The sequence below is a fragment of the Camelina sativa genome, chromosome 17, assembly GCF_030686135.1.
Source record: "Camelina sativa cultivar CO46 ecotype springtype chromosome 17, ASM3068613v1".
Taxonomy (NCBI): Eukaryota; Viridiplantae; Streptophyta; class Magnoliopsida; order Brassicales; family Brassicaceae; genus Camelina; species Camelina sativa.
The window spans coordinates 4,310,897-4,336,251 of record NC_141896.1 but is presented as its reverse complement, the minus strand read 5'-3'; the positions used below and the strand labels follow the sequence as shown (position 1 = coordinate 4,336,251).

The 25,355-nt window shown below is 36.7% G+C and overlaps 7 protein-coding genes across 13 annotated transcripts; 5 read left to right on the top strand and 2 right to left on the bottom strand.

The window, feature by feature from the left end:
- The first annotated feature begins 94 nt into the window (after positions 1 to 94).
- LOC104755306 (uncharacterized) lies at positions 95 to 4,829 on the top strand. Of its 7 annotated transcripts, none has more exons than XM_010477660.3 (9): positions 95 to 689; positions 823 to 1,095; positions 1,571 to 1,670; positions 2,596 to 2,652; positions 3,214 to 3,319; positions 3,424 to 3,506; positions 3,691 to 3,752; positions 3,863 to 3,959; positions 4,277 to 4,829. In XM_010477660.3, the coding sequence occupies exons 2-9, from the start codon at positions 872 to 874 to the stop codon at positions 4,331 to 4,333; spliced, it is 786 nt and encodes a 261-aa protein (XP_010475962.1). In that variant the 5' UTR covers positions 95 to 689; positions 823 to 871; the 3' UTR covers positions 4,334 to 4,829. The 7 variants fall into 7 exon arrangements, 4 of the variants coding, with proteins under 4 accessions (XP_010475962.1, XP_010475963.1, XP_010475964.1 ...); XR_015586917.1 differs by having other exon boundaries at positions 212 to 689; positions 3,668 to 3,752; XM_010477661.3 differs by having other exon boundaries at positions 212 to 689; positions 3,697 to 3,752.
- Positions 4,830 to 4,873: 44 nt separating this feature from the next.
- LOC104755307 (putative aldo-keto reductase 1) lies at positions 4,874 to 6,622 on the bottom strand. The gene is made up of 5 exons (XM_010477663.3): positions 6,222 to 6,622; positions 5,925 to 6,125; positions 5,656 to 5,828; positions 5,463 to 5,565; positions 4,874 to 5,337 (listed from the first exon to the last, which is right to left on the bottom strand). The coding sequence occupies exons 1-5, from the start codon at positions 6,441 to 6,443 to the stop codon at positions 5,002 to 5,004; spliced, it is 1,035 nt and encodes a 344-aa protein (XP_010475965.1). The 5' UTR covers positions 6,444 to 6,622; the 3' UTR covers positions 4,874 to 5,001.
- Positions 6,623 to 7,185: 563 nt separating this feature from the next.
- On the top strand, positions 7,186 to 8,080 carry LOC104755308 (uncharacterized). The gene has a single exon (XM_010477665.2). It carries the CDS (start codon positions 7,233 to 7,235, stop codon positions 7,932 to 7,934), a length of 702 nt encoding a protein of 233 aa, XP_010475967.1. The 5' UTR covers positions 7,186 to 7,232; the 3' UTR covers positions 7,935 to 8,080.
- Positions 8,018 to 9,738, bottom strand: LOC104759160 (uncharacterized). The gene is made up of 3 exons (XM_010482119.2): positions 9,339 to 9,738; positions 8,993 to 9,108; positions 8,018 to 8,901 (listed from the first exon to the last, which is right to left on the bottom strand). The coding sequence occupies exons 1-3, from the start codon at positions 9,607 to 9,609 to the stop codon at positions 8,233 to 8,235; spliced, it is 1,056 nt and encodes a 351-aa protein (XP_010480421.1). The 5' UTR covers positions 9,610 to 9,738; the 3' UTR covers positions 8,018 to 8,232.
- A 1,449-nt stretch (positions 9,739 to 11,187) lies between these two features.
- On the top strand, positions 11,188 to 13,969 carry LOC104755309 (F-box protein At1g10780-like). Its single transcript, XM_010477666.3, has 4 exons — positions 11,188 to 11,526; positions 12,255 to 13,070; positions 13,162 to 13,439; positions 13,526 to 13,969. Exons 2-4 carry the CDS (start codon positions 12,269 to 12,271, stop codon positions 13,760 to 13,762), a joined length of 1,317 nt encoding a protein of 438 aa, XP_010475968.1. The 5' UTR covers positions 11,188 to 11,526; positions 12,255 to 12,268; the 3' UTR covers positions 13,763 to 13,969.
- A 100-nt stretch (positions 13,970 to 14,069) lies between these two features.
- Positions 14,070 to 14,966, top strand: LOC104755310 (putative pectinesterase/pectinesterase inhibitor 26). The gene has a single exon (XM_010477667.3). The coding sequence runs from the start codon at positions 14,306 to 14,308 to the stop codon at positions 14,807 to 14,809; it is 504 nt and encodes a 167-aa protein (XP_010475969.1). The 5' UTR covers positions 14,070 to 14,305; the 3' UTR covers positions 14,810 to 14,966.
- Positions 14,967 to 15,394: 428 nt separating this feature from the next.
- LOC104755311 (alpha-glucan water dikinase 1, chloroplastic) lies at positions 15,395 to 25,154 on the top strand. The gene is made up of 33 exons (XM_010477668.3): positions 15,395 to 15,863; positions 16,268 to 16,557; positions 16,799 to 16,840; positions 16,944 to 17,044; positions 17,142 to 17,220; positions 17,343 to 17,434; positions 17,536 to 17,689; positions 17,947 to 18,342; positions 18,446 to 18,553; positions 18,677 to 18,772; positions 18,862 to 19,002; positions 19,094 to 19,182; positions 19,443 to 19,577; positions 19,770 to 19,932; positions 20,244 to 20,333; positions 20,401 to 20,586; positions 20,718 to 20,780; positions 20,859 to 20,921; positions 21,016 to 21,075; positions 21,175 to 21,327; positions 21,455 to 21,538; positions 21,762 to 21,938; positions 22,041 to 22,147; positions 22,249 to 22,462; positions 22,546 to 22,649; positions 22,755 to 22,887; positions 23,068 to 23,193; positions 23,470 to 23,580; positions 23,924 to 24,022; positions 24,101 to 24,274; positions 24,379 to 24,471; positions 24,562 to 24,677; positions 24,773 to 25,154. Exons 2-33 carry the CDS (start codon positions 16,303 to 16,305, stop codon positions 24,975 to 24,977), a joined length of 4,209 nt encoding a protein of 1,402 aa, XP_010475970.2. The 5' UTR covers positions 15,395 to 15,863; positions 16,268 to 16,302; the 3' UTR covers positions 24,978 to 25,154.
- Positions 25,155 to 25,355: the final 201 nt, after the last annotated feature.

Below are 25,355 nucleotides of genomic sequence, written 5' to 3'. Positions count from 1 at the left end.
CCTTATAATGAATGCCACTCAGATGTCATGGGGGATTTTGACGCCCACTCAAAACTTAATACTAATAGAAGAAAATGTAACCTTTTAGATGTTTAGTTAGAATTGGAAATGAATCTAATTTTAACCGATAGGTGAGATATGCCAAGATCACCCATCCAAATCTAGATTGATGATATCTACTTATTATTGATGCCTTTAGAGAGATATCTCTAAAAGTTAACAAAGCTCATTGGTTTAAAACTCTCTTTTTCTTTTTTTTTTTTTGAAAATTTTTTTTTGGTAAAAATTATACTCAAATCAAGTTTGCAAGATTTTATTACTAAGAAGAAGAATAAATAAATAAAAAGGAAAAAAGGAGCCAAAAATAATAAAGGCATATTGAATACAAACAAAGTGGCTCTCTCTCTGCAAAACAGAGAGAAGCGATTACAAAAACAAACCAATTACTACTAAACAAACAACACACACTCTCTCTTCTCTTCTCTTCTCTTCTCTTCTCTTCTCTCTCATTGGAGTTTGCAATTTGCTGTCACCTCCTCTCATCTTCTTCTTCTCACATCGCATCTTTCATTCTTCAATACTCGCCGGTGGAGCTGTTCCCGACTTGTTCTCTTACAACAGCGCTGATTAGAGCTTTCTGTAGCCAGCTCCTGGAGTGTTCTTTCTCCTTTGTTGATGCCAAATCTGAGGCGAGTTGCTCATCTTATGTTTATGTCTCTTTCAGTCTTTTTGCCTGGCTTTAATATGAATCTTTGTTATTTAATTTGCTTCACTCTGCTGAATTCTGAATTGCTAAAACCCTAAATTTGATTATGTTTGTAGGCTCAAATCAGCTTCAATAATAATATCATCAGCTCTCTAAGGGAAGGGAATGATTCCAATGGATTATAATAATAATAACCACTGCGTTCCTAGTTCTAGCACCACCACCGGTCTTGTGTTTCCCACGAATTACGGTGTAAATGCGATTAACGGGTTTCTTCACCCGCCTCTGGATTCCTCGGCGGCTGCTCCTGGAGTCAAACAAGAATCCAATGCTTTGGTTATGGATTGGTCCGTTGAGGAGCAGTATGTATTGGAGAACGGCCTTGCAAAGTAGGTATCTTCTTCTTTGTTTGGTATTTTTTTAAGATATTTCCCTTTTTTTTTTTTTTTTTAAATCTGCAAAAGTGTCTTGTTCATTCGTAGCTTTTCGAACTATGATTTATAATTCTTTGTACAAAAACATAAACATAAAGTTGAAATTGGGAATTGTTTTTGTAAGAAATCACTAGTGGGCACACTATATTCTCATGGTGGACTATTAAAGTATGTTCCTTTGTTCCTTCCAATATAAAGTATCGCCTTTGTGTTTCCATGAAACGTTATATAGCGTATATTGTTAAAGGTTGGGACTTGGGACCATTAGTCAGTTCAGGTTTTGCTCTAAGTTACTCAATTTCTCAATATTGATTTTGTTACGATGATTACCTGAGATTGTTTTCAGGTTACCTTGGTTTTCTTAGAGTCTGTAATGTTGTTCTTCTATTTGTTTGCATGCATGACATCTTTGTTTGTTTTCCGTTTGTAGATTGAAAGATGAACCGAAAATTTCAAAGTATGTAAAGATCGCTGCAACTCTACCTGATAAGACTGTAAGGGATGTAGCATTGAGGTGTAGATGGATGACGGTAAGTTTGTAATGTTTTTTAGTGGTTTTTGTTTAAGTTTCCTTGAGCTGTGTTCATACTTCTTGTTTGTTTATTAGCTATTTGTTATCTTCTTTTTGCTTGCTAGAGAAGACTTTTCTGCTAGAGAATTGCTTAGCAGTTTCTAGCATTCTTTTTTTGCAAATTGTATGTGGCTGTTATTGGAGTAGGGATATTACTGTTAAAAGCATATGCTTAATATGAGGGTATCAGCATAATGATGCAACTTTGCTTGTGTTGTGTGCTTTTTCATAAAGATAAAGTCCTACACAAAAAGAAGTTAGAGGTTCTATTGGTGAAAAGTCTCCCTGCCATGTCGTAAAGATTGTCTAAAGACTAGTAAAGGATGACCAAAAAGCGAAAATGACAAGTATTGCTGACGCTTGATCAGTCTTTATATTAGCTTTTGAGTCCATGATTGTTGAGGGAATTGTTGGAAAAGGAAATAAGCCTAAAGCTTTTTCTTAATTATTTCTGTAGTTATCCTGATATAGATATTACTTTTATGGGTGATGGCCGAGACTCATCCTATCCTTTTTGTAGTTATAGAAATTTATGCTGTCTTTGATCAGAAGTTCTAATAAATTTATGGAGTTTTTTAAAAAAAAATGATTATTTGCCCACAGCATGGGTTACATACATTAATTTTTTTTGTTTTGTTTGCATAATAAAGTGGAACGAAATGAATAAATGAAGTACAGTGCTTTATTATCATCATATTACCATCTCCTTCATGTCTCTGTCCTCTCATAATTGACCTGAGTTCTCAATCAGATATATGATGTAATCCCAAAATCACTCCCTTTTCCTTTTCATTTAGTGCTTGTTCTTTACTTTATCTTTCACTTGACATCTATCATGATCTTTTTAAGATTCTCTTGGCTAAGTTGGGCATCTATTTTCACAGAGAAAACGGAGGAAAAGAGAAGATAATAATGCCGTTAAAAACCTTAGCAATAGGAAGGTATGCTTGGCCACCTGAACCTTTCTAATGTTTACTGTTTGAGATAATAATGCCGTTAAAAACCTTAGCAATAGGTGGCCTCATTTACTGTTTGGGTTAAAAAAGACTTTCCCACAGATGTGACTTTTATTCATGCAAATCTGTGAAAACGTTTTCAACCAAGAACCTTAACTATATAATTGCCTAAATTACTTGTATGGTGGGTTTTTCATGAGAACATATTTTGTTAGTTCTTGACTAAAGAAAAAATTACCACCACGATCGGTGTTTGTTGTAAATGACTGGACACTCAATAAAGTTTCTGATCGGTTTTCCATTGACTGATGGGCAGCAAATGATGTGGATCCAACTATGCAGAAGTATTAGCATATGTTACATTAACATCAGTATCTGAGCTTTTGGGCATATTATTAATGATATTTTATTATAATGATTGTTATGACATTTGATAAAGGGTTAGTATGTGTTTCATGCATTCTCTTTGCTGGGTCTTATGAATTTTGGTAATCAGTATGCTTTTGAACTTGGTTCTAAAGACCATGAATGCTTCTTCATGGTAAGGTGGTGGATACATCCCCAGAACTGAACATGCTATCCAATGTGCCACAACAAAATGCTTTATATGTCATGAACAATACGTGCCACAGTTCACGCATGCCTTTTGAAGGTCTAGTGCCCTTTTTAATTCTTTGCTCTTCTGGGTTGTGTGATCGTTAAAAGAAATGAAATCAAATTGTCAGCTACGTTCCTTTGTTGAACTCTTCTTCTCAGGTTCAAGTGACGCAGTAATGGATCTTCTACAGCAAAACGCTCAAGCTTTAAGTCAAATTTCCAACAACCTCTCTGCGTGGAAGGTAATTTTATTCCTGCAATCTTTTGGTGTTAGTTGTGTGAGAAGATTAAATCGAACTTTGTATACCAGATTTCCCACATGCTCAGTTATTCTTAAGAAAACTAATTTGATACTGTTGGGTTGGGTTTCCTCATTATCCGTTGATATGTAATTTGCTCACAGATATCCTAACTTGGTGCATACAGCTGCAGGATAACATCAGTCTCTTTCATCAGGCAAGATATAATATCAGCGCCATTCTGACTGAGTATGTGGATCCATAGCAAATTTGTTTTTCCCAATTGAGACATTGCATCTGTTTTCTTTTCCGTTCTATGATCAAAGCTTCAATTGCTTAACGCTTACTTTCTTCTGCAGCATGAAGGAGATGCCTGGTATCATGAGTCGGATGCCGGCTCTGCCCGTTTCAATTAATGATGATCTCGTAAGCAGTTTATTATCAAGTACAGCACAGGTAATAGATTTTGCTGTAATATGTCAAAATAGCTAAGCCTGATAAGTTCTCCATGTGACCTCAAATAATCAGAGCTTCTTGACCTTAAAAGAGTAAAAGTGTTAAGAGTTAGAATTAATCTATCTTGAACAAAGACCTTGTCCTTGCATCATGTTAAGAAACTGAGTTAATACTCTAGCAGAGCAGAGTTAGGAATGGAATAAATTAAGATAAAAAGATATTACCATATAAACCATTAATGTTCTTCAGTTTATTGATCTCGGTGCATTTCCCTTGGAAGCTTACCATGTTAAGTTGATTGTTTTCCTGTCTCACAGCCAGTATCTTACACCATTCCACCAAGCATCCACCTGAAGCAAGAGCCGAGAAGTTGATGGGGAAAGCCGGATTTTGACCGATGCTAAAGTAAATAGCTTAAGTACCTGGTACGTTGACATGTTTTCTTGAACGACATGGGAATGTAATCAACTGCAGACACCGCTTCAGGACACCAGATACAACAATCGGTATTGGTTAAATCCTTGTGCTCTCGGGTAATTTGACAGAGATGAATGAACTACACTCCCTCTAAGGCCAAGGTAAAATCTTGACCCGCACAAAATGCTCTGACCGTGGATCAGACATAGGATTCCTTGAAATTCATAGAAGACGGCATAGGTTGATGGAACTCAAAAGCCTTTTGCTGTAATCTTGTTGATGCTTAAATTAGTATAATAACAGTTCGTCTGAGTTTAGTCTTAAAAGGCCGATTATGTGTATTACAAATTCTAGTTAAGGTAATAATTTTGTATCCACTAGGTACATTTTCTTCATTTTCATAGTTTATGATGTGATACAAATCATTGTATATATATATCGTCACCTTCTCAATTCATTGTTAAAATGTTTGCAGAATCTTCAGTCCTAATGAGAGATTTACTTTAAAAGTTTTATTCCTATTGAGACAGAAACAGACAAACAATAATGTAGCTTAAAGACGATAATGAAAAGTAGTTCAGAACACAACTCAGCACGATGGCAGAGCAAAACTATTACAGCTGGTTTATGCAGTCCAAGAAGACAATGGTGGAGTTTCAGAATTCTTATAGGTAACTATGTTAGTGTCTGATCTTTCTCCTTTCACAGAACCTGGGCGTCCCATGGCTTCAAGCTCGGCCATCTCTTCGATAGTGAGCTCTACAGATAAAGCTCCTATGTTCTGATTAAGGTTTTTGATTTTGGAGGTTCCGGGAATTGGGCAGACATCATTTCCTTGGTGATGAACCCATGCCAAAGCTAATTGCGCAGGCGTGCAGCTTTTCTTTTCTGCCATAGCATTGACCTTTTCATAGAGAATCTTGTTGTGGTCTAAGTTCTCTTGCTGGAATCTTGGTAAACCCTGGAATAGAGCAAAACATAGTTTAATTAACAACATACCGATATGATTCTCATTTCTCGTCTTGAATACGCTCAATAAGAGACGGTGACCATTCATGTAATGATGTGATGAACCCATGGACTTGCCTTTCTGTAGTCACCATTGTCCATATTCTCAATGAATTTAGGTCCTGCAGCAAAGAAGCCCCGTCCCAGAGGACTGTAAGCTACAATGCCAATCCCCAGCTCCCTGGAGAAAGTAAAGCCAAGGATGAACATCACAAGATGGGGATATTAAAGTTATATCAAGGATGAGGAATGTTTGCTGAAGATTCTGCACCTGCAAGTAGGAATTATATCTTCTTCAACATCTCTCGACCACAAAGACCATTCTAATTGTACCGCAGTTAGCGGGTGAACAGCATGGGCTCTCCTAATAGTCGAGGCAGAGGCTTCAGACAAACCAATGTACTTTATCTTACCTTCTTCAACTAGCTTCTTTAGTTCTCCGATCTTTGAATTATTGACAGGGAGACAACACCATAAACAAGCAGCTCATGGATTCAAGAAAGAAGAAAGATTGCCAAGAAAAGAAAAGAAAAAGCTTACAGTGACTTCAATGGGGACAGTGGTATCGATCCTATGCTGATAATAGAGATCGATGCAGCTAACTCCTAAACGCCTTAAGCTCGCTTCACATGCAGCCCTCACATAGGCTGGATCTCCCCTGTAAACCCATTTCTCATCTTCATAGAGAATCCCAAATTTGGTTGCCAGTTCCGCTTTCTCCCTCATCCCATCTTTCAAAGCCTGATTACATCACATAGCAAAACAATTTCAAAACCCTAGACCCTAGGCATTTCAATAGAGTGTGTGGAGAAAGATGGAATATCTCGAAGTCAGAACCTGACCAAGGAGCAACTCGTTGGTCTCGGGACCGTAGATGTCAGATGTGTCGAGGAGCGTGATGCCGGAAGTAATAGCGTGGTGAATGAGAGCAATGAGATCTGTCTCCACCTTGGTAGTTCCGTCGAAGATGGAAAGTCCCATACAACCAAGACCTTGAGCCGAAACTTCAAGACCTTGGCTTCCCAGCTTGATCCTTCTCACTCCACTTGCACCAGCCATGGATTTTAATATCTCTTTGGAAGGTTTTTTAAAGATTCCTCACGCTTTTGCAATCAGTTAAAGCTGTAGTCTGTAGATCGAAGAATTTAGTTTTTATTTGAAAGCAGTTTCGAGATGAGTTTATAAGAGCGGAATTGAATTAACTATGCGGCCAACTTGAACTAGCCTATTGCTATCATAGTCAATGCAAAGACGAATTTGAAGTCTAAAACAGGGTCTCAAAATTGTTTTGTCAAAGTTGAAAAATAATAAAATATCTCTACATTATGGGTGTCAAAGAAGGAATAGTCTTGTAATAAACTTTACGTTATTTTGCTGTATTTTGATATGTCTAACGTCTAAACAAATATCTCTGCACTATTCGCGTCAAAGAAGTAACAATTTTGTAATAGAACTTAACGTAATTAGCGGTATATTGATGTGTGTAAAACAAGCACTAGCAAAATCTTATACAGGATTAATGAAATTTTCTTTTACTTGAAATGTATTTTTCATTTATTTTGAAATTGTGTCAATCGGGAGTCTTTCAGATTTGGCAAGTGTTTCTTCACCTAAGAAATAGTAAAGTTATATCAAACCACCAGACTAAAATCGACTTTTCAAACGTCGTTCCTAAAAGAGAGATAAATAAAATCAAGCTTGCGTCATATCTCAAGATTACTTGCCTTTCAAGTCATCTTTCCAAAAAAAAGAACTACTTTCCTAAACCCATTAAAATTTGGTTGCCTTCCTTTAAAGCTCATAATATCACCCATCTACCAACAACTTCCCAAATCTTTTCATCCCTTCATGAATTCTATTAGCACCGGAACAGTTGAAAATGTCGAATTCTCCATCCAAAACCTAATAAGGAGTTGGTGCAGACGGCAAAAATGGCGACAACTCTGCCTCTTCTCTCCAAAAGAACAACAAGGAGAAGTACTCATCTCCATCAAACAACAATGGAGAATCACTTTATCAGAGTTCCTAGAGTCATACCAAATTCACCTTTTTACCATCTTCTTGCTTTCTCTCGACATCATCTTAACGTCCCTCGAATTGTCTTCTTCTCTGCTCTCTTGCACATCAGTCAAGAAAGCTGAAACCGAGAATGAATGGTTCCGTTGGGGAGGAACCGCGATTTTGAGCATTCTTGCCATTAAATCCATTGCTCTGGCTGTTGCTATGGGAAAATCATTCTTCTTGCAACCTGGTTGTGTAATGGATGGTGCACTTGCGATTGTAGCTCTGATTCTTCAGGTTCTTCTTGAGAAGAAAGGGACAGGTTTCATCGTGGTGGTGAGTTTGTGGCGGGTTCTGAGGGTTGTGGAAACTGCGTTTGAGCTTAGCGATGAAGCCATTGAAGTGCAGATAGATAGAATCATCAGCCAGTTTCAAGCTCTTAGTAAAGAGAATAGAACATTGCTAGAGACGCTTGCAGAGAAAGATGAAGTAATTAAGAAGCTAGAGGAAGAGCTTAATCAATTTAAAGTGAAAAACAACCATATATAGGGAGGCTATAAAAACTCAATGTATGCAGAATCTGAAATCCCCTGTTGTATTAAATTTAATAGATTGTTTAAAGCAGTTAATTCAAAGAAGTAACAAGTAAACTCAAGCTGCATCTCATTAGAATAAAGAACTTTTGTTTCATACAACCTTGATGAGACCATTAGTTCTAAAGCTAACTAGATTCAGCCATAAACGACTAAGACCAAGAAGAAACACTGACACGTCCTTCCAAGAAGAATCAAGACTAAAAGAGAAACTGCTTTGGCAATTTTCGGTAAGAAAGCTTCATATAGAGACTTCAACACAGAGAAGGGTAGCAAGCTGGAGTTGGTGTTGGTGCCATCACCAACGCAGGATCAAGAATTTCTCCTTCCAGGTTTGTTGAGATAGTAATACCTTTGACTTCACCAAAAACTGTGTTCTCTAGACCGAGATTGTTAGCACTAGATGTTTGAGTGATGTGTGCAAAATGGTCCAATCTCAGCTGAAGGTTGACTCTTATGGTTATGACAAGATAAACCTGAACAATTACCGGTGGAGATACTGTAGATCCTTGTATATTTGTGAGTCGGAAATAAATACTCTCCTGTGGCTCCAAATACAACGTAACCGCAAGTTTACCACTTAGTTTTTGAGCCTTGTTATCTGGTAGTATCTCGGATATTGATCTATCGAGTGTAATATTAAGAATATTCCCTACATATCCAAAGGAAGGTACAGGTATAGATCCACTGGGATCTACAGAGATTCCCCCAGGAAATTTCAAAACCTGAAAAGAATATGGCTTCCCAAAACATGTTGTGGTCAGATTCAGCTTCGACCTTTGTTCAAGCAGGTTAACAAAAGACGATCGCAGTGAAGTTAACGACTGTGTGCTTATTTCATAGCCAGCAGAGACAGGTACAACTGCAAACTCCACATCTGTATACTTACATGAACATGACTGACGCAGAGACAGAACAATCACCTGTTCAACAGTAACTAGATATTAGTCCTCTTTAAGGGTAGAAATCAAAAACACTACATTGCATAAGTTTTTAAGAAAATGTTCTTATAACCTTGGTGTCGTTCGAAAGACATATGCTCCGAAAGATTTCATCCTCTAGTGCTCCTTTTTGGGAGGTAACCTCAGAAACTGGTTTTCGAAGTTTGAAGGAAGCTTGTACTGAAGCAGCTGGTTTAAAATTACAAAGAAAGCAAAAGAAAATTATTAGACATAAAAGTGTGTCATATGAGATCTTTCAACACTCACTACTAGAACCAGAGACATGTTCTGTACTTTAAAGTCTCCACCTTTATAGATCTCACAAAATTTTAAGGATAGTATAAACTGAAAATTCTGAAACTATAAATCAACTCTTAAAATCTGGTAAAGTATAAAACTTTTTGTTGAAAGACACTTACCATTGTAGTTGATTGTATCATTAGCATGGGGTTGAGACAGGGGCGGAGCTAGTGTATGAGATCGACTGGGGAATAGGCAGAAGATCGTAGGAAGAAGAATCGCTAAGCTTACGACCAAAACAATGAGACATCGGAGACTAAAGAAACGCGACAGAGCAGAGTAACAGCTCTGACCGAAGAATCGAGAAGATTGATGAGGGTTCTCAGGGTCGTCGAGGTTCTGCTGTTGCTGCTGGTGATCGACATCGTTCGCTCTTAACTGCTTTTTCATTGCAAGAGTGAGTATATGAAAACAAACTCAGGTGATTTTGTCTTGAGGAAGAAGAAAACAAAAGAGGAGGTTGGCTCAACCAACTTTTAAGGAGAAGAAAGCTAACAAGTGAAAAAAAGGTGGTGGTGTGAGAAAAGTAAAACATGATCTTACAACATATATATATTGGTCATTCCATCTGGTATGTTTTTGACATCTGGATAACAAAAAAAAATTAAGAGCCAATCTGGGAGATTTTCTTTTAATGAGAGAGCTGATGTAATATATATATTTGTTTGTCAAAATTGTTTACTCATTAGGTGTGGTGATGTTTTTCTATTTTTGAAATCTTTGATACAAAAAAAATTATATGTATATTTACAGTTTAAAATCATATTTAAATATAAGTTAATTGTGTTTAAATACACGTGGGTAATCATTTATTCAAAAAGACGCGGGTAATCAGGTTTGAAAAACGTAGATAATCAGTTTCTTTTTTTTTTTTTTTTTTTTAAAACGCGGGTAATTAGAAGTTATATTTTTATAAATATAAAAATTGCATATATCAGTTAATTTTTTAATCACTTAGAGAAGTAAGCATTTCAGTAAAGAAAATATGTTAACTTGATCAAATAAAATAGCTGCATTTATCATATTTTATGTAATAGAATATATGAATTCAACTCTGTCAATTTTTTTTTGTTAGTAATTTTAATATAATTTCACTTATATTATTAATTTTTTTTGTTTGATTTTTAAACATTATCATGAATGTTCCATTTTTAAAGAGAAAAATGATCTGTGTATTTTTTTTTTACAATAAATGATTTGTGTATACTTCAGATATTTTATTTCAATGAAAGTATAAAACAAATAACATACCAAAAAAAACATTTAATTTGAAATTTATCTAAAAAAGCAAGTAAATATAGATGCAATTAAGAAAATAATCAATTAAAAGAGCAATATGACATAAATTGGATTTCACTATATATTAGGTGTGCTTCTTTTCTAATCTTTACATACCCTATAAATAGTATACTAAAATAATTTAATACTCCCTCTATCCCTAATAAATTGATGTTTTGACACAATCACACATATTAAAGAAAATTTTAATTTTAATTTATAAATTAAATTACAATTACTTTTTTTTTGGTATATAGAGAAACTATACACCAATAGATAAATGACATGTGTGAAATAGCATAAAGTAGTGTAATTGTTTTAGTTTTTCAATCTACACAATCAATCTTTGAGAGACAAAAATAAATCTTAGAACATCAATTCATTTGGAATAGAGGGAATAAAAGGTAGATAAGATTTTTACAAAGAAAAAAAAAACTCTTTGTATCTGTAACCCACTTTCTTACCTACACAATATAAAAAAAAAAAAATAATTCAATAGCAAATTTTCTTTCTTTTTTTTTTGATTAATTAGTTTCCTAAATTTTACTTCATATTATCTTCCAGTTTATATTTTGCCAAGCTTCTTCATAAACTTTACAAGGTATATGATAAAAATACCTGAAATCTACACCTCTTTTACAATACTAAGACAAATTATTTATACTGTATCATACATATGTCTTTGTATTAAAAAAAAAATGAAATACACTCACTAGTCACTACACTACTAGTTGAAATTAAAATAAGAAAAACAAATAAAAATATAAAAATAAGGTTAAAAAAAAAAAAGCTGCGGAATTGTTTTTGTAAATTTGAAAAGAGAAAGGTGATCTCTCTCTCTCTCTCTCTCTCTCTCTCTCTCTTTTTTCAAAATTTGAAACACTCCGCCATTCCGTCTCCTCTTCACGCGCCACTCTCTCTTTCAAATAACCCAAAATTCCTCTTTCTCCCCCAGATTTGAGATTTCAGTGCTTGCTCTCTCTCACAAAAATTCTAGGTCGACCCAACCCAGATTTAGAGATTCATTCAGTAAGAAACACAAACTCTCTCTCTCTCTCCCTTTGAATCTCATTTTGCTTTCTTCGCATCTTCTCTTTTGTGTGTTCTTTGTTTTTGTTTTGCTTCTTCTTCACCTCTACTTAATCTAATAAGAAGCTCAATTTTTTGGGTTTTCCTACAAAATCAATGCGAATTGAAGATATAATCTTTTGATTACTGTTTTTTTTTTTTTTTTTTTTTTGTCACTTTGCTTTATATGGATCTAATGTGTGACTTGATTTTTCTTGAAAAAAATCTGTGGATTTGTTTTGTTTTGTAGATAATTTTGCAATGTGGTTTTCATCTCTTCTTCTTCTTTTGTCTATCGATTCTAACATTCGCAGCTATTTTTCTGGGAAAATGTCATTCTAGGGTTCTTGTTTGATTCTGTCTTGTATTTGGGTTTTTGATTTATCATATGAGCTTGCAATTTTCAGATCTCTACTCTAATTATTTTTGAGGGATTTATCGATAGCTCTCACAAGTTAAGATCTAGACATTAAAAAATTGTGTATTCAATTTTGCTTTGATTACAATGTTGCTGTTGAGATTTTTTTTTGGGGGTTTACTTAGTAGTAGCAGTAGACAAGCTTTGTCATTTTCGATATTCATGGATTTATGATGATGCCCATTTAATTGCATTGAAGATGTCTAATTTTATACTATAGTTTTTGTTCATTAACTGACCCACCAAGTGTTCGATGAATTGTCTCATCCAGAAAAACAAAAACAAATGGACTCTCTTCCTGATGCGCTTCTTCAATACATTCTTTCCAACATGACCGCTGCAAAAGATGTGGCTGCTTGCAACTGCGTCTCCAACAGATGGAAAGAGTCTACAGACTCTGTTCAGAAAATCACATTCCCCCGTAATTCTTTCGATAGCATCTTGAAGACTGATGATGATGATTCTGACACCATCATGAAGACTGATGATTCTGACACCATCATGAAGACTGATGAATCTGACACCATCATTCGCAAGATGATTTCCTCTTTCCGTCGTCTTGAGGAGCTTGTGGTGTATAGCCCATTCTCTAGCAATGGTCTAGCTTCTTGGATGGCCCAAGTGGGTTCGTCTCTTAAGCTATTGGAGCTGAGAATGGATAATCTCGCTAGCGAACAGGCTGTTGTAGAGGGTCCTTTGAAGCTTGACTGTGTTGGTGTGGCTAAGAATTTGGAGACTTTAAGGCTTTGGGGTGTTTTGATGATGAGCCCTCCCAAGTGGGATGTGTTCCCTAACCTTCGCTGCCTCGAAATAGTTGGAGCAAGAACTGATGATGCCACACTGTGTCATGCTCTCCGTGCTTGCCCGAATCTGAGTAACTTGCTTCTGCTAGCTTGTGAGGGAGTTAAATCCATATCGATTGATCTGCCATACTTGGAGCACTGTAAGCTGGATTTCTATGGACCAGGTAACAGCGTGCTAGTCCTCACTAGTCCGAGATTACTGTCCCTTGATGTTCAAGGCTGTAGCTTTATCCGTGTCCCTGAAACCAGATTCTTAAAGACCCTATCCATCTCCAATATTGCTGGTAAACATTATGAGTCTACTACACTTGTTTGGTTCTTTTATTACTATCTGCAGATGTCATTTGTCTTACTTTGTCTCTGATTTGTTAACAGGGAGAGTTTACATGGTAGATTTTCATAACCTTTCGTCGCTTGAGTCCTTGTCCATTCGGGGTATACAATGGTGTTGGGATGCGTTATGCATAATGTTGCAGCAAGCAAGAGACGTGAAGCATCTCTTTATGAAGGTCGAATTCACAGGCAATGAGTCCCTTCAACCTTTTCCTGAGATTGATTTTGTCGAGTTCTTCAATAACCATCCAAAGCTTCAAACATTCGACATCCATGGAGCAATGTTCGCTGCACTTTGCCAGAAGAACAGCCTAAAGAAGGTAAAGATACTCTCTCTTCTTCATCAGAAACGTTCCATATGAAGCCAAAGTCTTACCAATAATGTTAACCTCCATTCTCTTTGCAGCTTGAGACAGGATTTGCAATACCATGTTTGGAGAAGGTTACTATCACAGTAAGATCTCCACTGAACGCAGAACAGAAGATGAACACGCTCGAGTCGCTTGTGAGATATGCAAGAGTTTTGAAACGAATGGTGATAAGGATTCTTCGGATGAAGAGCAATCACAGCAGTGCAGATGATTTCTGCGACGACATCTGCAGGTTCCGGTACATGCATCAGCATCTTGTTAAAATTGAATGAAATAATTCTTTTAGCTTTGCTAATCTTAAATTTTCGGCCATTTGATTTCTGTTTCTCATTGTGTTCGCTGAGCATTTCTACTTTGAACTCTTGAGTAAATTTTTTGTTTCCTGATTCATGATTATGAACTTTTGACTCTAATGCCATTTTAGAACTTTTCCCTGCTGTTGTCTTTAAAAGGAATGATTATGAACACATTTGGTTTTACTGTTTTCTTGTTCTTATATATATATTTACATTAGTTCTCGTATACAAATCAATATTAATATACTTACTTATGTGTCAGTCAAACTCAAAAACCTATTTTCATATGCTTAAAAAAAGATTAAGAGGGTAATCTCCTAAAAACAAGACAAACCTCACAGATTGCATTACACTACCAAAATAAAACGAGATAACGCATAACACGCACAGCCAACAATTTCATAACCATAAAAAAAACTTCTCTATATATAACAACGTTACCTCCAGCATTGAAAAATTACCTAGTGCTAATTCTTCTCAAACAAACTCAAATAAAGAATAAAGAAAAACTCAAATAAAATGGCGGGCCGCGACACATTCCAGCTACGTTTCGTGGCTGTCGCGGCATCCGCCGCCGTATTGATCTTTCTCATGGCTGGTCAAGTCGCGGAATCGCGCATGATCAACATATGCTCTCACACAGCGTATCCATCTTTGTGCCGACCTCTAGTGAAAAGAATCACGGACCCTAGACGAGCCACGCACCGAACCATCCAGGCATTAGAGGTCAAGACAAAAGTGGCTCTAGCCGAAGCAGCTAGGTTTAAAAACGGTAACCAAGCGATCAGCACGTGTTTCGGGACGTTTAGCGACGCGATATTCAATTTAGCGAGTGCGAAGAAGAGCATAAGGAAACGCGACGTGATGGAGATCAACACGTACCTAACAGCGGCAGTGTCTGATTATGGCGCATGCGTTGACGGGTTTATTGAAACGGGTCAGGTTAATGCGGTCCAGAACGTAGCAGTTGACTTGAGGAAGATTAGCAGCAATTGCTTGACGTTGTCTACATTGATTAGCTGATCGATTAAGAAAACTTTTTATTAATTTTTCTCAAAACAAAAAAAAACAAGAAAAAAAAAACTAATTAATTTCGTCTAAATCAAAATTTGGGTTATCTTTTTTTTTTTTTTTTTTGTTGTTATTTTTTGTTTTGTTTTGGGGGAGGCTATTTGTTGATCCATGTCATTCGTATGTAACGCCACTGGGTGTAATTAATTATATTTTGATTTCGTGTAATTAATAATGGCTAGCAGATTTTTTCTTATGATATAATTCCAAAAATTTGTTGGAACAATTGTTTTCCATTCCTTTTATTTCCTTCAACCTTTTATATATATTTTTTTTATCAACATGCATTATACATGTCACTGAGGCAAAAAACACAAACGAGTTTGGATTGAAAACTATTGGACCATAACATATATGTATTATTTTGTTCACAATGTGTAATAAACAAAAAAAAGCTCTTTTGTAGAGAAGCACACAAGAAAACACACAAAATAAGCTAAGCTAGCAAAGAATTGACATGATTGAACAAGTGGGCTTTTGCTTTGGGACACTTACAAGAATAGAAAGATAAACAAAAATATCTTCTGCACAATTCGTGGTTTGTGATTTGTGAATACAAAGATAAAAAAACACATGTCGACCAACAAAAAGAAAAAAAACATACAAGAGAACGAACGAAGCATAAAAAAAATATCATAACAAAAGGACAAAAGAGAAAGAAAAAAAATCAACGGTGAGAAGATTCTTCTGTATACAAAAAAATAATAATAATAATAATAATTAATATGAAAATATTATTATTAATTTTATGAACCGTCCATCGAGTCGGGGATTTCTAATCCCCGTGCCGTTCTTCCTACGTGTTCGAATCACGATGCGCCACGTAGCGTAATCGCTGGATAAAGTTCCGATTTAACTTCGATTACACGTGAGTGTGAGTTGAAAGAGTAGCCCAAGGAGAGAAGAGGGAACCCAGAACCCCCCCAGTGTCACTTCCAAATTCTGGGATCTTCTCTCTCTCTCTCACTCTGATTCTTCAGATTCTTTGTTTCGGTTCGCTAAACAGGTGATTTTGAATTTGAATGTACCCCTTTCAATTTCGCTTGCTTTTTACTGTTTCTGTTATTCGAGTTTTGCTTGATTTCGCCACAAAAGTGGGTAAAAAAAGGATTTCGAGTGATTTGTTGTTAAAAAAATCTCGGCTTTGTTTGATTCTTTTCTTCTGTGTGTAAATTGCACATGTTCCATGGGCTCAAGTAACTAATTTGAGAAGTTTGTCTTCTAACTGAAAGTGAAAAAGAAGTGTTTTTGAGGTTGTCTAACTCTATATCTGTTTAGATTCTTCTTTTTGAGACAAATAGTATAACTTGTTCCTTTTTCCATCTCTATGGCTATAAAGCTCGATTGTTTTTTCTTTTCTTTTCTTCTTCTTATTATATAGTATAATATAATCACTACTTTACTTGACAGATCCGGCAAGTTTTGATTCACCGAAGAAAGGAAGCATGAGTAACTCTGTAGTCCATAACTTACTAAACCGGGGTTTGATTCGTCCTGTTACTTTTGACCATCAAACCAAGCTCAACTCTTCTTCTTCTTCTTCCTGCGTTCCTGCTCTTTCTGTTCATTCGGACAAGATTGGCAGATCGAAATTATACGGGAAAGGTCTTAAAAAGACTGGTCGGACTTTGATCACTGAAACTGGAAGACCTGTCTCTTTTGTCCCACGAGCTGTTCTTGCCATGGATCCTGCTTCTCAGGTACTAAAAAACCTTTTTTTTTTCTTCGTATGGAGATACTTTTCGTCACCAGTATTGACATTGTTTGAAATGTGATTATTTTGGTTGCAACTACTCAATGTATGTTTAGATGTTTGATGTCCAAAACCTCTTCATAGACCTGTGTGGAATGAAAGTTTTGTCTGCTTGCTTGTATATATCGAATGCATATAAGATGGTTATCATATCCATATGTGTGCTAAACTGTTTCATCCTTCGACAGGCAACCGACAAATTTAATCTTGACGGAAATATTGACTTACTGGTATGTGTAGTTTTACGAATGAATAATGGATATTATATTCGTGTTGAGATTTTGTAGCCACGATATTTATGCAATGGTAGGTGTTATGGATGTAATTGAATAGGTCGAAGTCACTTCTGCAACTGTAAGAGAAGTAAATATCCAGATCGCTCATACAAGTGACTCATTGCTTCTACACTGGGGTGCAATTCGTGACAACAATGAGTAATCCCCTTGTCAAATCATGTTCAAACTTGCCTAGTTAATAGGTTTCTTCAAGCTTGTTATGCTAATTTACTTTCTTTGTTATTTTCCATGTCAGAAAATGGGTTCTACCTTCACGCTCTCCGGATAGAACTATAAACTACAAGAACAGAGCGCTTAGAACTCCTTTTGTGAAAGTAAGTTTTGAATTCATTCCTCAACGTACATTAAATCGCTACTTGTGATGGTATGATTTCCAGCTGATACCTGTGTGTGTAACTTAAGATTTCCAAACAATGCTTTGGATTTTCTTTTACAGTCCGGTGACAACTCTTACCTTAAACTAGAGATAGATGATCGTGCCATACACGCTATTGAGTTTCTTATTTTTGACGAAAGTCGGAACAAGTGGTGAGCATGTTTTCTTCTCTTCTTGCTATTAAGCCAGAGCATAGAGCTACCTAGTTCTGTTTAATTATTGTTGTCGTTTCTCATGATCTTGACATATGCAGGTATAAGAACAATGGGCAAAATTTTCGTATAAACTTACCCACGGAAAGGAATGTGGAACACAATGTTTCTGTTCCTGAAGACCTTGTACAGATCCAAGCATATCTTAGATGGGAACGTAAGGGTAAACAAATGTACAACCCTGAGAAAGAGAAGGTAAGTTCAGGAATCACTTTCTGGTACAACTTTCATTTAGATGTTAATTCTTGTATATTTGACTGATCAGCAAATGAATGATTATATTGCAAAAATAATACTTGAATAAGATTGACTAGTGTCATGAAATAAATATATATTGTTGGTTTATCTGGTAAACCTGTATAGATATTGGATGCATTTATATTAACTACTCTTCATTTTGGGTATATCCATTATTTTGAAGTTAAGTAGAATAATTAGTCTTCGATTAATAGGAGGAATATGAAGCTGCCCGTATGGAGCTACATGAAGAAATGATGCGAGGTGCTTCAGTGGAAGATCTCCGAGCAAAGTTGTTGAAGAAAGATAACACTAATGAATCTCCAAAATCTAATGATACTTCATCCAGTGGACGGGAGACGCAGAAAAAGGTTTCCAAGCAACCAGAGCGTAAAAAAAATTATCGCACTGAGAAGATCCAGCGTAAGGGAAGGGACCTGAATAAGCTTATCTATAAGCATGTTGCTGATTTTGTTGAACCAAAATCCAATTCTTCAAATGAACCACGGTCCTTAACAACTCTGGAGATATACGCCAAAGCAAAGGAGGAACAAGAAACTACTCCGGTCTTTAGCAAGAAAACATTCAAGCTTGAAGGCAGTGCGATTTTGGTCAGTTGAGAGTATCTCTCTTTCTCTCTTTTCTATTTCTATTTGGGTTAGATATACATCCACAACTATTTTCTAATGGCAAGTCATTACTTGTTCTATATAGGTTCTTGTCACTAAACTTTCCGGAAAGACGAAAATTCATCTGGCAACTGATTTTAAAGAGCCGGTTACCCTTCACTGGGCTTTGTCACAAAACGGTGGAGAGTGGTTGGTAAGATATTTCTTCTTTATTTCTCAAACAAGAACATACTTTGAAATTAAGATCAACTGCTTCTCAATCACATGTCTGGTTTGGTCTCCTTTTCTCTAAATTTATGAGATATTGACACTGCAGGACCCACCTTCAGATATACTGCCACCAAACTCTTTGCCAGTACGTGGTGCTGTTGATACTAAACTGACCATGACATCAGCAGATCTTCCTAGTCCGGTATGACTGACCAAATCTATTTATATACTGTACTAGCATTTGGATCCAGAGATGGTAGGTAAAAGGCCTCATGTTGACCAAAAATGTAGGTTCAAACTTTTGAGCTGGAAATAGAAGGCGACAGCTACAAGGGCATGCCGTTTGTACTCAATGCTGGTGAAAGGTGGATTAAAAATAATGACAGTGACTTTTATGTGGACTTTTCTAAAGAAGAAAAACATATTCAGAAGGTTCCTCTTCCTTCTTGGTCTTCTATAAACCACTTTCAATTGCATCCTATTGTCCCATAAATGCTTAAATTTTAATTGTTCCATTTTATAGGATTATGGTGATGGAAAAGGTACAGCCAAGAATTTACTGGATAAAATTGCAGATTTGGAGAGTGAGGCACAGAAGTCTTTCATGCATCGGTCAGTTTTATGATCAAGCATCCTGGTTCTTATTTCATTTTTCAGACTTTGAGAAGTTTAAGTGGCATTCCCTTTTCAAAACATTTGCTACTTGAAATTACTATCAAGCTGAAGACCCAACCTTACATGTTTCGTTAGTCTTTATCAAATTTATATTATTCTCAGTGATACATTTCTTTTATGCATGAAGTGATTTGCGACTTCCAGTAAACACTCTAATTTTTCTGAAGGGTTAAATCTTGCTTTTTTTTTCTTTCTAGATTCAACATTGCAGCAGATCTTGTGGACGACGCAAAAAATGCTGGTCAACTAGGCTTCGCAGGGATCCTAGTCTGGATGAGGTTTATGGCTACAAGACAGCTTGTGTGGAACAAAAACTATAATGTTAAGCCACGGTACAGTTCAAACAGTGTGATATTTATTGAAAGTTTAGACTCTGTCCACCTCTCTTATTCAGCCCCAAGGGAAATATTAGCAAACCTTATGGGAGCCTTCTAAGTTGTTCTGACATCTAAAAATGGTACCTTCATTTAATTGAACATACAACATCGCCTCATTATTTTACACAACGCACCACTTTATTTCAGGGAGATAAGCAAAGCGCAAGATAGGCTTACGGACGTACTCCAGGATGTTTATGCAAGTTCGCCAGAGTACAGAGAACTTTTGCGGATGATAATGTCTACTGTTGGTCGAGGGGGTGAAGGAGATGTCGGGCAGCGAATCCGAGACGAAATTCTAGTCATCCAGGTTGGTCTTTAGATATCTTATTGTCTTTAAAAGAAGATTTTACTTCCGAGTGAACATTGAAGGAACTGAGTAGAAAAGCTCTACAAAAATAAATCCCCAAAATTCCAGGGTTGGAAATCTATTTCTTTAATTTTCTGGGAGTGGATTCCATATTTTCCCTGCTGTCCTACACTTTTCTTTAATAAAACAGAGTTGTGGCCGTGTTGAGCATGTCTATCTGGCTTATTAAGATGATTGGATGCCCTCATTACTCATTAGGCTGCAACTTCTATATTCATATGAAGCATTATGAGTGAAATTTCTGCTTGCAGAGGAAAAATGACTGCAAGGGTGGAATTATGGAGGAGTGGCATCAGAAGTTGCATAATAACACTAGTCCAGATGATGTTGTCATCTGTCAGGTATTGGAGCTAGTGCCCTTCCGGTTCCAACTTTATAATCTTTCCTTTGACACTTTTCTTGCTGTAGGCATTGATGGATTATGTCAAAAGTGACTTTGACATGAGTGTTTACTGGAAGACCTTGAACGATAATGGCATAACCAAAGAGCGACTCTTAAGTTATGATCGTGCCATACATTCCGAACCAAGTTTTAAAAGAGAACAAAAGGATGGTCTTTTGCGTGATCTTGGACACTATATGAGGACTTTAAAGGTTACTTCCCCATGTTTATGTTAGTTGCTTTTTCGAATATAGAATTCTTCAGCAAACTTGGTCTGATTTCCTCCTTTTCCTTTTCTTACTAAGAGAAATCATATAATTTGTGGTCTTCTTTGTTTTTCTAGGCTGTTCATTCAGGGGCTGATCTTGAGTCGGCTATACAAAATTGCATGGGCTACCAAGATGATGTAATGCCACTATACTGAAAAGTTACAGTTAATGATTCTTCTTGGAATTGACAACTGATCATTTGTGTTGTCCTTCAGGGTGAAGGTTTCATGGTTGGGGTGCAAATAAATCCTGTATCAGGACTGCCTTCTGGATATCCAGTAACTTTCCTTGCATCTTCCTTACTCATTTCAAGAATTTAATACACCTGTCAAATCAGTACAACTTACACTGTGTTGGTACTTCCCTCAACAGGACTTGCTTCGTTTCGTTCTAGAACATGTTGAAGAAAAGAATGTAGAGCCACTTCTTGAGGTGTAATGTTTTCCATAATTACTAGGCCGATTTTATTTATACTATTAATTTGACTACTTTGATTCTTACACTTACCATGAGAATGAATATTTGGTGTAGGGTTTGCTTGAAGCTCGCCAAGAGATAAGGCCGCTTCTGATGAAGTCCCATGACCGCCTCAAGGATCTGTTATTCTTGGACCTGGCTCTTGATTCTACTGTCAGAACAGCTATTGAAAGAGGATATGAACAATTGAATGATGCTGGACCTGAGGTTAGTCTTCATTCATCGTCATGATAGTTTGTTTGTGAGCATCAGTGTCAACAGTTCCAGATTGGCCTTTTTTTCATCTTTTCTTCCAGATAATTTCTTTGTCTTATTTAATGCTTTCTTATCGCAGAAAATCATGTACTTCATCAGCCTAGTTCTTGAAAATCTTGCCCTTTCTTCAGATGACAATGAAGACCTTATCTACTGCTTGAAGGTGAATTGAATAAACAGCCAATTTTCCATGTATATTATGTAACATTATCCGTAGACTGGTTTCATCAACATTTAGCATCTTGGATTCTTTAATTGTGTTTACTCACATAGCTAAGTTCTAAACATAGTTTAGAACTCTCTACGTCGTCCTATGGCTACAGGTCAATGGCGTAATACGTGAAGAATTTAGACAATATGCATGATTCTAATCTTCTGCTTTGCAGGGATGGCAATTTGCCCTCGACATGTGCAAGAGCAAAAAAGATCATTGGGCTCTGTATGCAAAATCTGTTCTCGACAGAAGCAGACTAGCACTGGCAAGCAAAGCTGAGAGGTACCTTGAAATTTTGCAACCATCGGCTGAATATCTTGGATCTTGTCTCGGCGTCGAGCAATGGGCTGTAAGTTACACTTTTCTGAACCTGTCGTCCTATTTCTTCCGTATCTTATTATTTTCCCAATACAAGAGAGAGGTTTAGATATTATTTTAACCACTTTACCAGGTTACCATATTTACTGAAGAGATCATTCGAGCTGGATCTGCAGCAGCATTGTCGTCACTTGTTAACCGACTTGACCCAGTTCTTAGGCAGACTGCAAACTTGGGAAGGTCTGTGACTGTGCTTCTGTAGCAACTAGCAAGTTGTATATATTGTCGTCCGGTAGTTAAACATCAGAAAATCTAATGTTGCTTCTTTTTCTCTTGATCAGTTGGCAGGTCATTAGTCCTGTTGAGGTCGTCGGATATGTCATTGTTGTGGATGAATTGCTCACTGTACAAAATAAAACCTACGACAGACCTACAATTATAGTTGCAAACAGAGTGAGAGGAGAGGAGGAAATTCCTGATGGTGCAGTTGCAGTTCTGACACCTGACATGCCGGATGTACTATCTCATGTTTCTGTTCGAGCAAGAAATGGAAAGGTAAAATATCTCGTCATGTTGCCAAATGGTTCCTAAATGCATGTAACCTGTTCATTTAACTTTGTCTGGATTTTCATTTGCAGATCTGCTTTGCCACATGTTTTGATTCTGGAATCTATTCCGATCTGCAAGGAATGGATGGAAAACTGTTGAGCCTACAACCAACCTCTGCAGATGTAGTCTATAAGTAATCATCCTTGTTTGCTATATTCCAGATAACTGAGCTGAGATATTCCATGAGAGGAAATGTTGGGCAAAATAATGTTCTTACTTATTTTTTTGTTTTCCTCAGAGAGGTAAACGATAGTGAGCTTTCGATTCTAAGTTCGGACAACATAGAAGATGCCCCTCCAAGCATTTCTTTGGTCAAGAAACAGTTTGCGGGTAGATATGCTATATCATCTGAGGAGTTCACAAGTGACTTGGTTAGTGTGTAATGTTATTGGATTCATACTTTCCCGTCTTAATCTCTTTTAGTAGCTCTTTCACTTCTGTTTTCATAATAAAGATCGAATAAGATAGTTCTTTAATTTTGTATGAACTTTTCTCATGTTTTATATATCTGACTTCACGGATTTGGGTAATACACCCCCATTTTTTTCTAGGTTGGTGCTAAATCAAGAAATATTGGATATCTGAAAGGAAAAGTTCCTTCTTGGGTTGGTATCCCAACTTCAGTTGCATTGCCATTTGGTGTTTTTGAGAAGGTTATCTCCGAAAAGGCGAATCAGGTAGGATAGTAGACACTCTCAACTCATTCTGGCTCAAAACAAATATGAAGACACTTAACTGAAATTTCGCGACTCGTATGGTTTATCTGTTCTTTACTGGTGGTATTCATCTGGATATATTAGAGTATAGATAGTTCCGATGCTTCTCTAGTATTTCATGGATTTATCATGAAGTTATTGCTGTCAAAACCAAAATATCTTGAGACGTTGCTTTTCCATGATTAGCTTCACCCTACCTCACTTCCCACTCACTCTCTTTCCTTCTGAATGTGGCAGACGGTGAATGAGAAATTGCTAGTATTGAAGAAAACTCTTGATGGTGGGGACCAAGGTGCTCTGAAGGAAATTCGTGAGACACTGTTGGGACTAGTTGCACCCGCAGAACTGGTATGTTCATATTGTTGTTAGAAACTTGAGACACAACTCTAATCTGGGCTGCGGTTGGTTACTTTCACAACACAAGCTATTAACCACAATAAATTATACGTTCGGACCCTAAAGCTCTGTTCTTTGGACTGATTCCTTGCCGTGCACCAAACCATTTTGCTTTTAGTTTATGCATATTTGTTGCTTAAGTTTTGGTATTATCTGCCTAATGCTGTGGATTAGCTTGATGCCTAAAATTCTAATAAGAATGTATGTGGTCGGAAAAGCTGAAATTTTTGTGGAAATTAACTGAAATATAGAGAATTGCTAAGATAACTGCCTCTGTAATGGTTCTGGTGCTCAGGTTGAAGAACTGAAAAGTACTATGAAAAGTTCTGACATGCCATGGCCGGGTGATGAAGGTGAACAGAGATGGGAGCAAGCTTGGGAAGCCATTAAAAAGGTGAAATCTTGAGTATAAGGGGCATTTCTGCTTAACATGAAGATGTCAAATCTCACTAACCGGCTATCTAAATTTCAGGTCTGGGCTTCGAAATGGAATGAGAGAGCGTACTTCAGCACTAGAAAAGTAAAACTAGATCATGACTATCTTTGCATGGCTGTTTTGGTCCAAGAAGTCATCAATGCGGATTACGCATTTGTTATTCACACAACGAACCCATCTTCTGGAGATTCATCAGAGATTTACGCTGAGGTAAAAAGCTCCTTGTTCCCCTCCAATCCTACTCATACCCGGTATGAACGGGTTCTTCTTTTAAGTCCCAACTTCACTCTCACTGTTGTTTTTTTTGGTTTCAGGTTGTCAAAGGACTTGGTGAAACTCTTGTAGGAGCATATCCCGGTCGGTCTTTAAGTTTCATCTGCAAGAAAGACAACCTCGATTCGCCTCTGGTACTAAAGCTAACCACTGGTGTTTTATGAGTAGAAACTGCGAATAGGATATTATCAAACCCGCTGATGAAAATTTAAAACATCATTCAGGTGTTGGGATACCCAAGCAAACCAATTGGGCTGTTCATAAGACGTTCAATCATCTTCAGATCTGACTCCAATGGAGAAGATCTCGAAGGTTATGCAGGTGCAGGCCTTTATGACAGGTAATATAAACAATCTCAAAACCTCTTATTGTTCTTGATCTCATCATTTAACAACACCTTAACAAGGAAACCTCTCCTTCCTTTTTTTTTTGCAGTGTACCAATGGACGAGGAAGACAAAGTCGTGCTGGATTACACAACAGATCCTCTGATCACTGACGAGAGCTTCCAGAAAAAGATTCTCTCAGACATCGCACGCGCCGGAGATGCAATTGAGAAACTCTATGGAACTGCACAGGACATTGAAGGTGTGATCAGAGACGGCAAGCTCTATGTCGTCCAGACAAGACCACAAGTGTGATCAAGTTCTTCGACCACTTGTCAAAGTGTACGTTACGTTTTATGTCCAGTAAACTTCTGATTTGCTATATAAGCAAAGAGTATAGCATAAGCATATAGTCGATTACAACAAAATGTGTAGTACAAAAACATTTGGCATTACCATTAAGATATAATAAATAAACAAGTGTTAATTAGAGTTGGGGGCTTCCAGCCTTTGCTTATTGAAGTTTGACTGCAACAAAAAAACTGGGTCGTTTCAGTGGAGTCAAAAGACTCATAAAGTTAAATTCTAGTTAAATTGGGTAGGTACATTCTAGTTAACTTAGAGGGGTATTTAACTTGATATTTTGAGGATTTGGTGGGATTTTAGTAAGTTTTTAGGAGATTTTATTGTATT

Excerpts from the sequence above, each read along its gene's own strand:
- LOC104755310 (XM_010477667.3), top strand. The coding sequence starts at position 14,306 with ATGGCGGGCCGCGACACATTCCAGCTACGTTTCGTGGCTGTCGCGGCA.
- LOC104755309 (XM_010477666.3), top strand. The coding sequence starts at position 12,269 with ATGGACTCTCTTCCTGATGCGCTTCTTCAATACATTCTTTCCAACATG. Across the intron at positions 13,071-13,161 it reads ATCCATCTCCAATATTGCTG|GGAGAGTTTACATGGTAGAT; the intron begins GTAAACATTATG and ends ATTTGTTAACAG. Across the intron at positions 13,440-13,525 it reads AGAAGAACAGCCTAAAGAAG|CTTGAGACAGGATTTGCAAT; the intron begins GTAAAGATACTC and ends TTCTCTTTGCAG.
- LOC104759160 (XM_010482119.2), bottom strand. The coding sequence starts at position 9,609 with ATGAAAAAGCAGTTAAGAGCGAACGATGTCGATCACCAGCAGCAACAG. Across the intron at positions 9,109-9,338 it reads TGATACAATCAACTACAATG|CTGCTTCAGTACAAGCTTCC; the intron begins GTAAGTGTCTTT and ends ATTTTAAACCAG. Across the intron at positions 8,902-8,992 it reads GTCTTTCGAACGACACCAAG|GTGATTGTTCTGTCTCTGCG; the intron begins GTTATAAGAACA and ends ACTGTTGAACAG.
- LOC104755306 (XM_010477660.3), top strand. The coding sequence starts at position 872 with ATGATTCCAATGGATTATAATAATAATAACCACTGCGTTCCTAGTTCT. Across the intron at positions 3,507-3,690 it reads ACAACCTCTCTGCGTGGAAG|CTGCAGGATAACATCAGTCT; the intron begins GTAATTTTATTC and ends TGGTGCATACAG. Across the intron at positions 3,960-4,276 it reads TATTATCAAGTACAGCACAG|CCAGTATCTTACACCATTCC; the intron begins GTAATAGATTTT and ends CCTGTCTCACAG.
- LOC104755311 (XM_010477668.3), top strand. The coding sequence starts at position 16,303 with ATGAGTAACTCTGTAGTCCATAACTTACTAAACCGGGGTTTGATTCGT. Across the intron at positions 20,781-20,858 it reads GCATGGGCTACCAAGATGAT|GGTGAAGGTTTCATGGTTGG; the intron begins GTAATGCCACTA and ends GTTGTCCTTCAG. Across the intron at positions 22,148-22,248 it reads CAGACTGCAAACTTGGGAAG|TTGGCAGGTCATTAGTCCTG; the intron begins GTCTGTGACTGT and ends TCTCTTGATCAG.
- LOC104755308 (XM_010477665.2), top strand. The coding sequence starts at position 7,233 with ATGAATTCTATTAGCACCGGAACAGTTGAAAATGTCGAATTCTCCATC.
- LOC104755307 (XM_010477663.3), bottom strand. The coding sequence starts at position 6,443 with ATGGCTGGTGCAAGTGGAGTGAGAAGGATCAAGCTGGGAAGCCAAGGT. Across the intron at positions 5,566-5,655 it reads GATATAATTCCTACTTGCAG|GGAGCTGGGGATTGGCATTG; the intron begins GTGCAGAATCTT and ends TACTTTCTCCAG. Across the intron at positions 5,338-5,462 it reads ACAATGGTGACTACAGAAAG|GGTTTACCAAGATTCCAGCA; the intron begins GCAAGTCCATGG and ends GCTCTATTCCAG.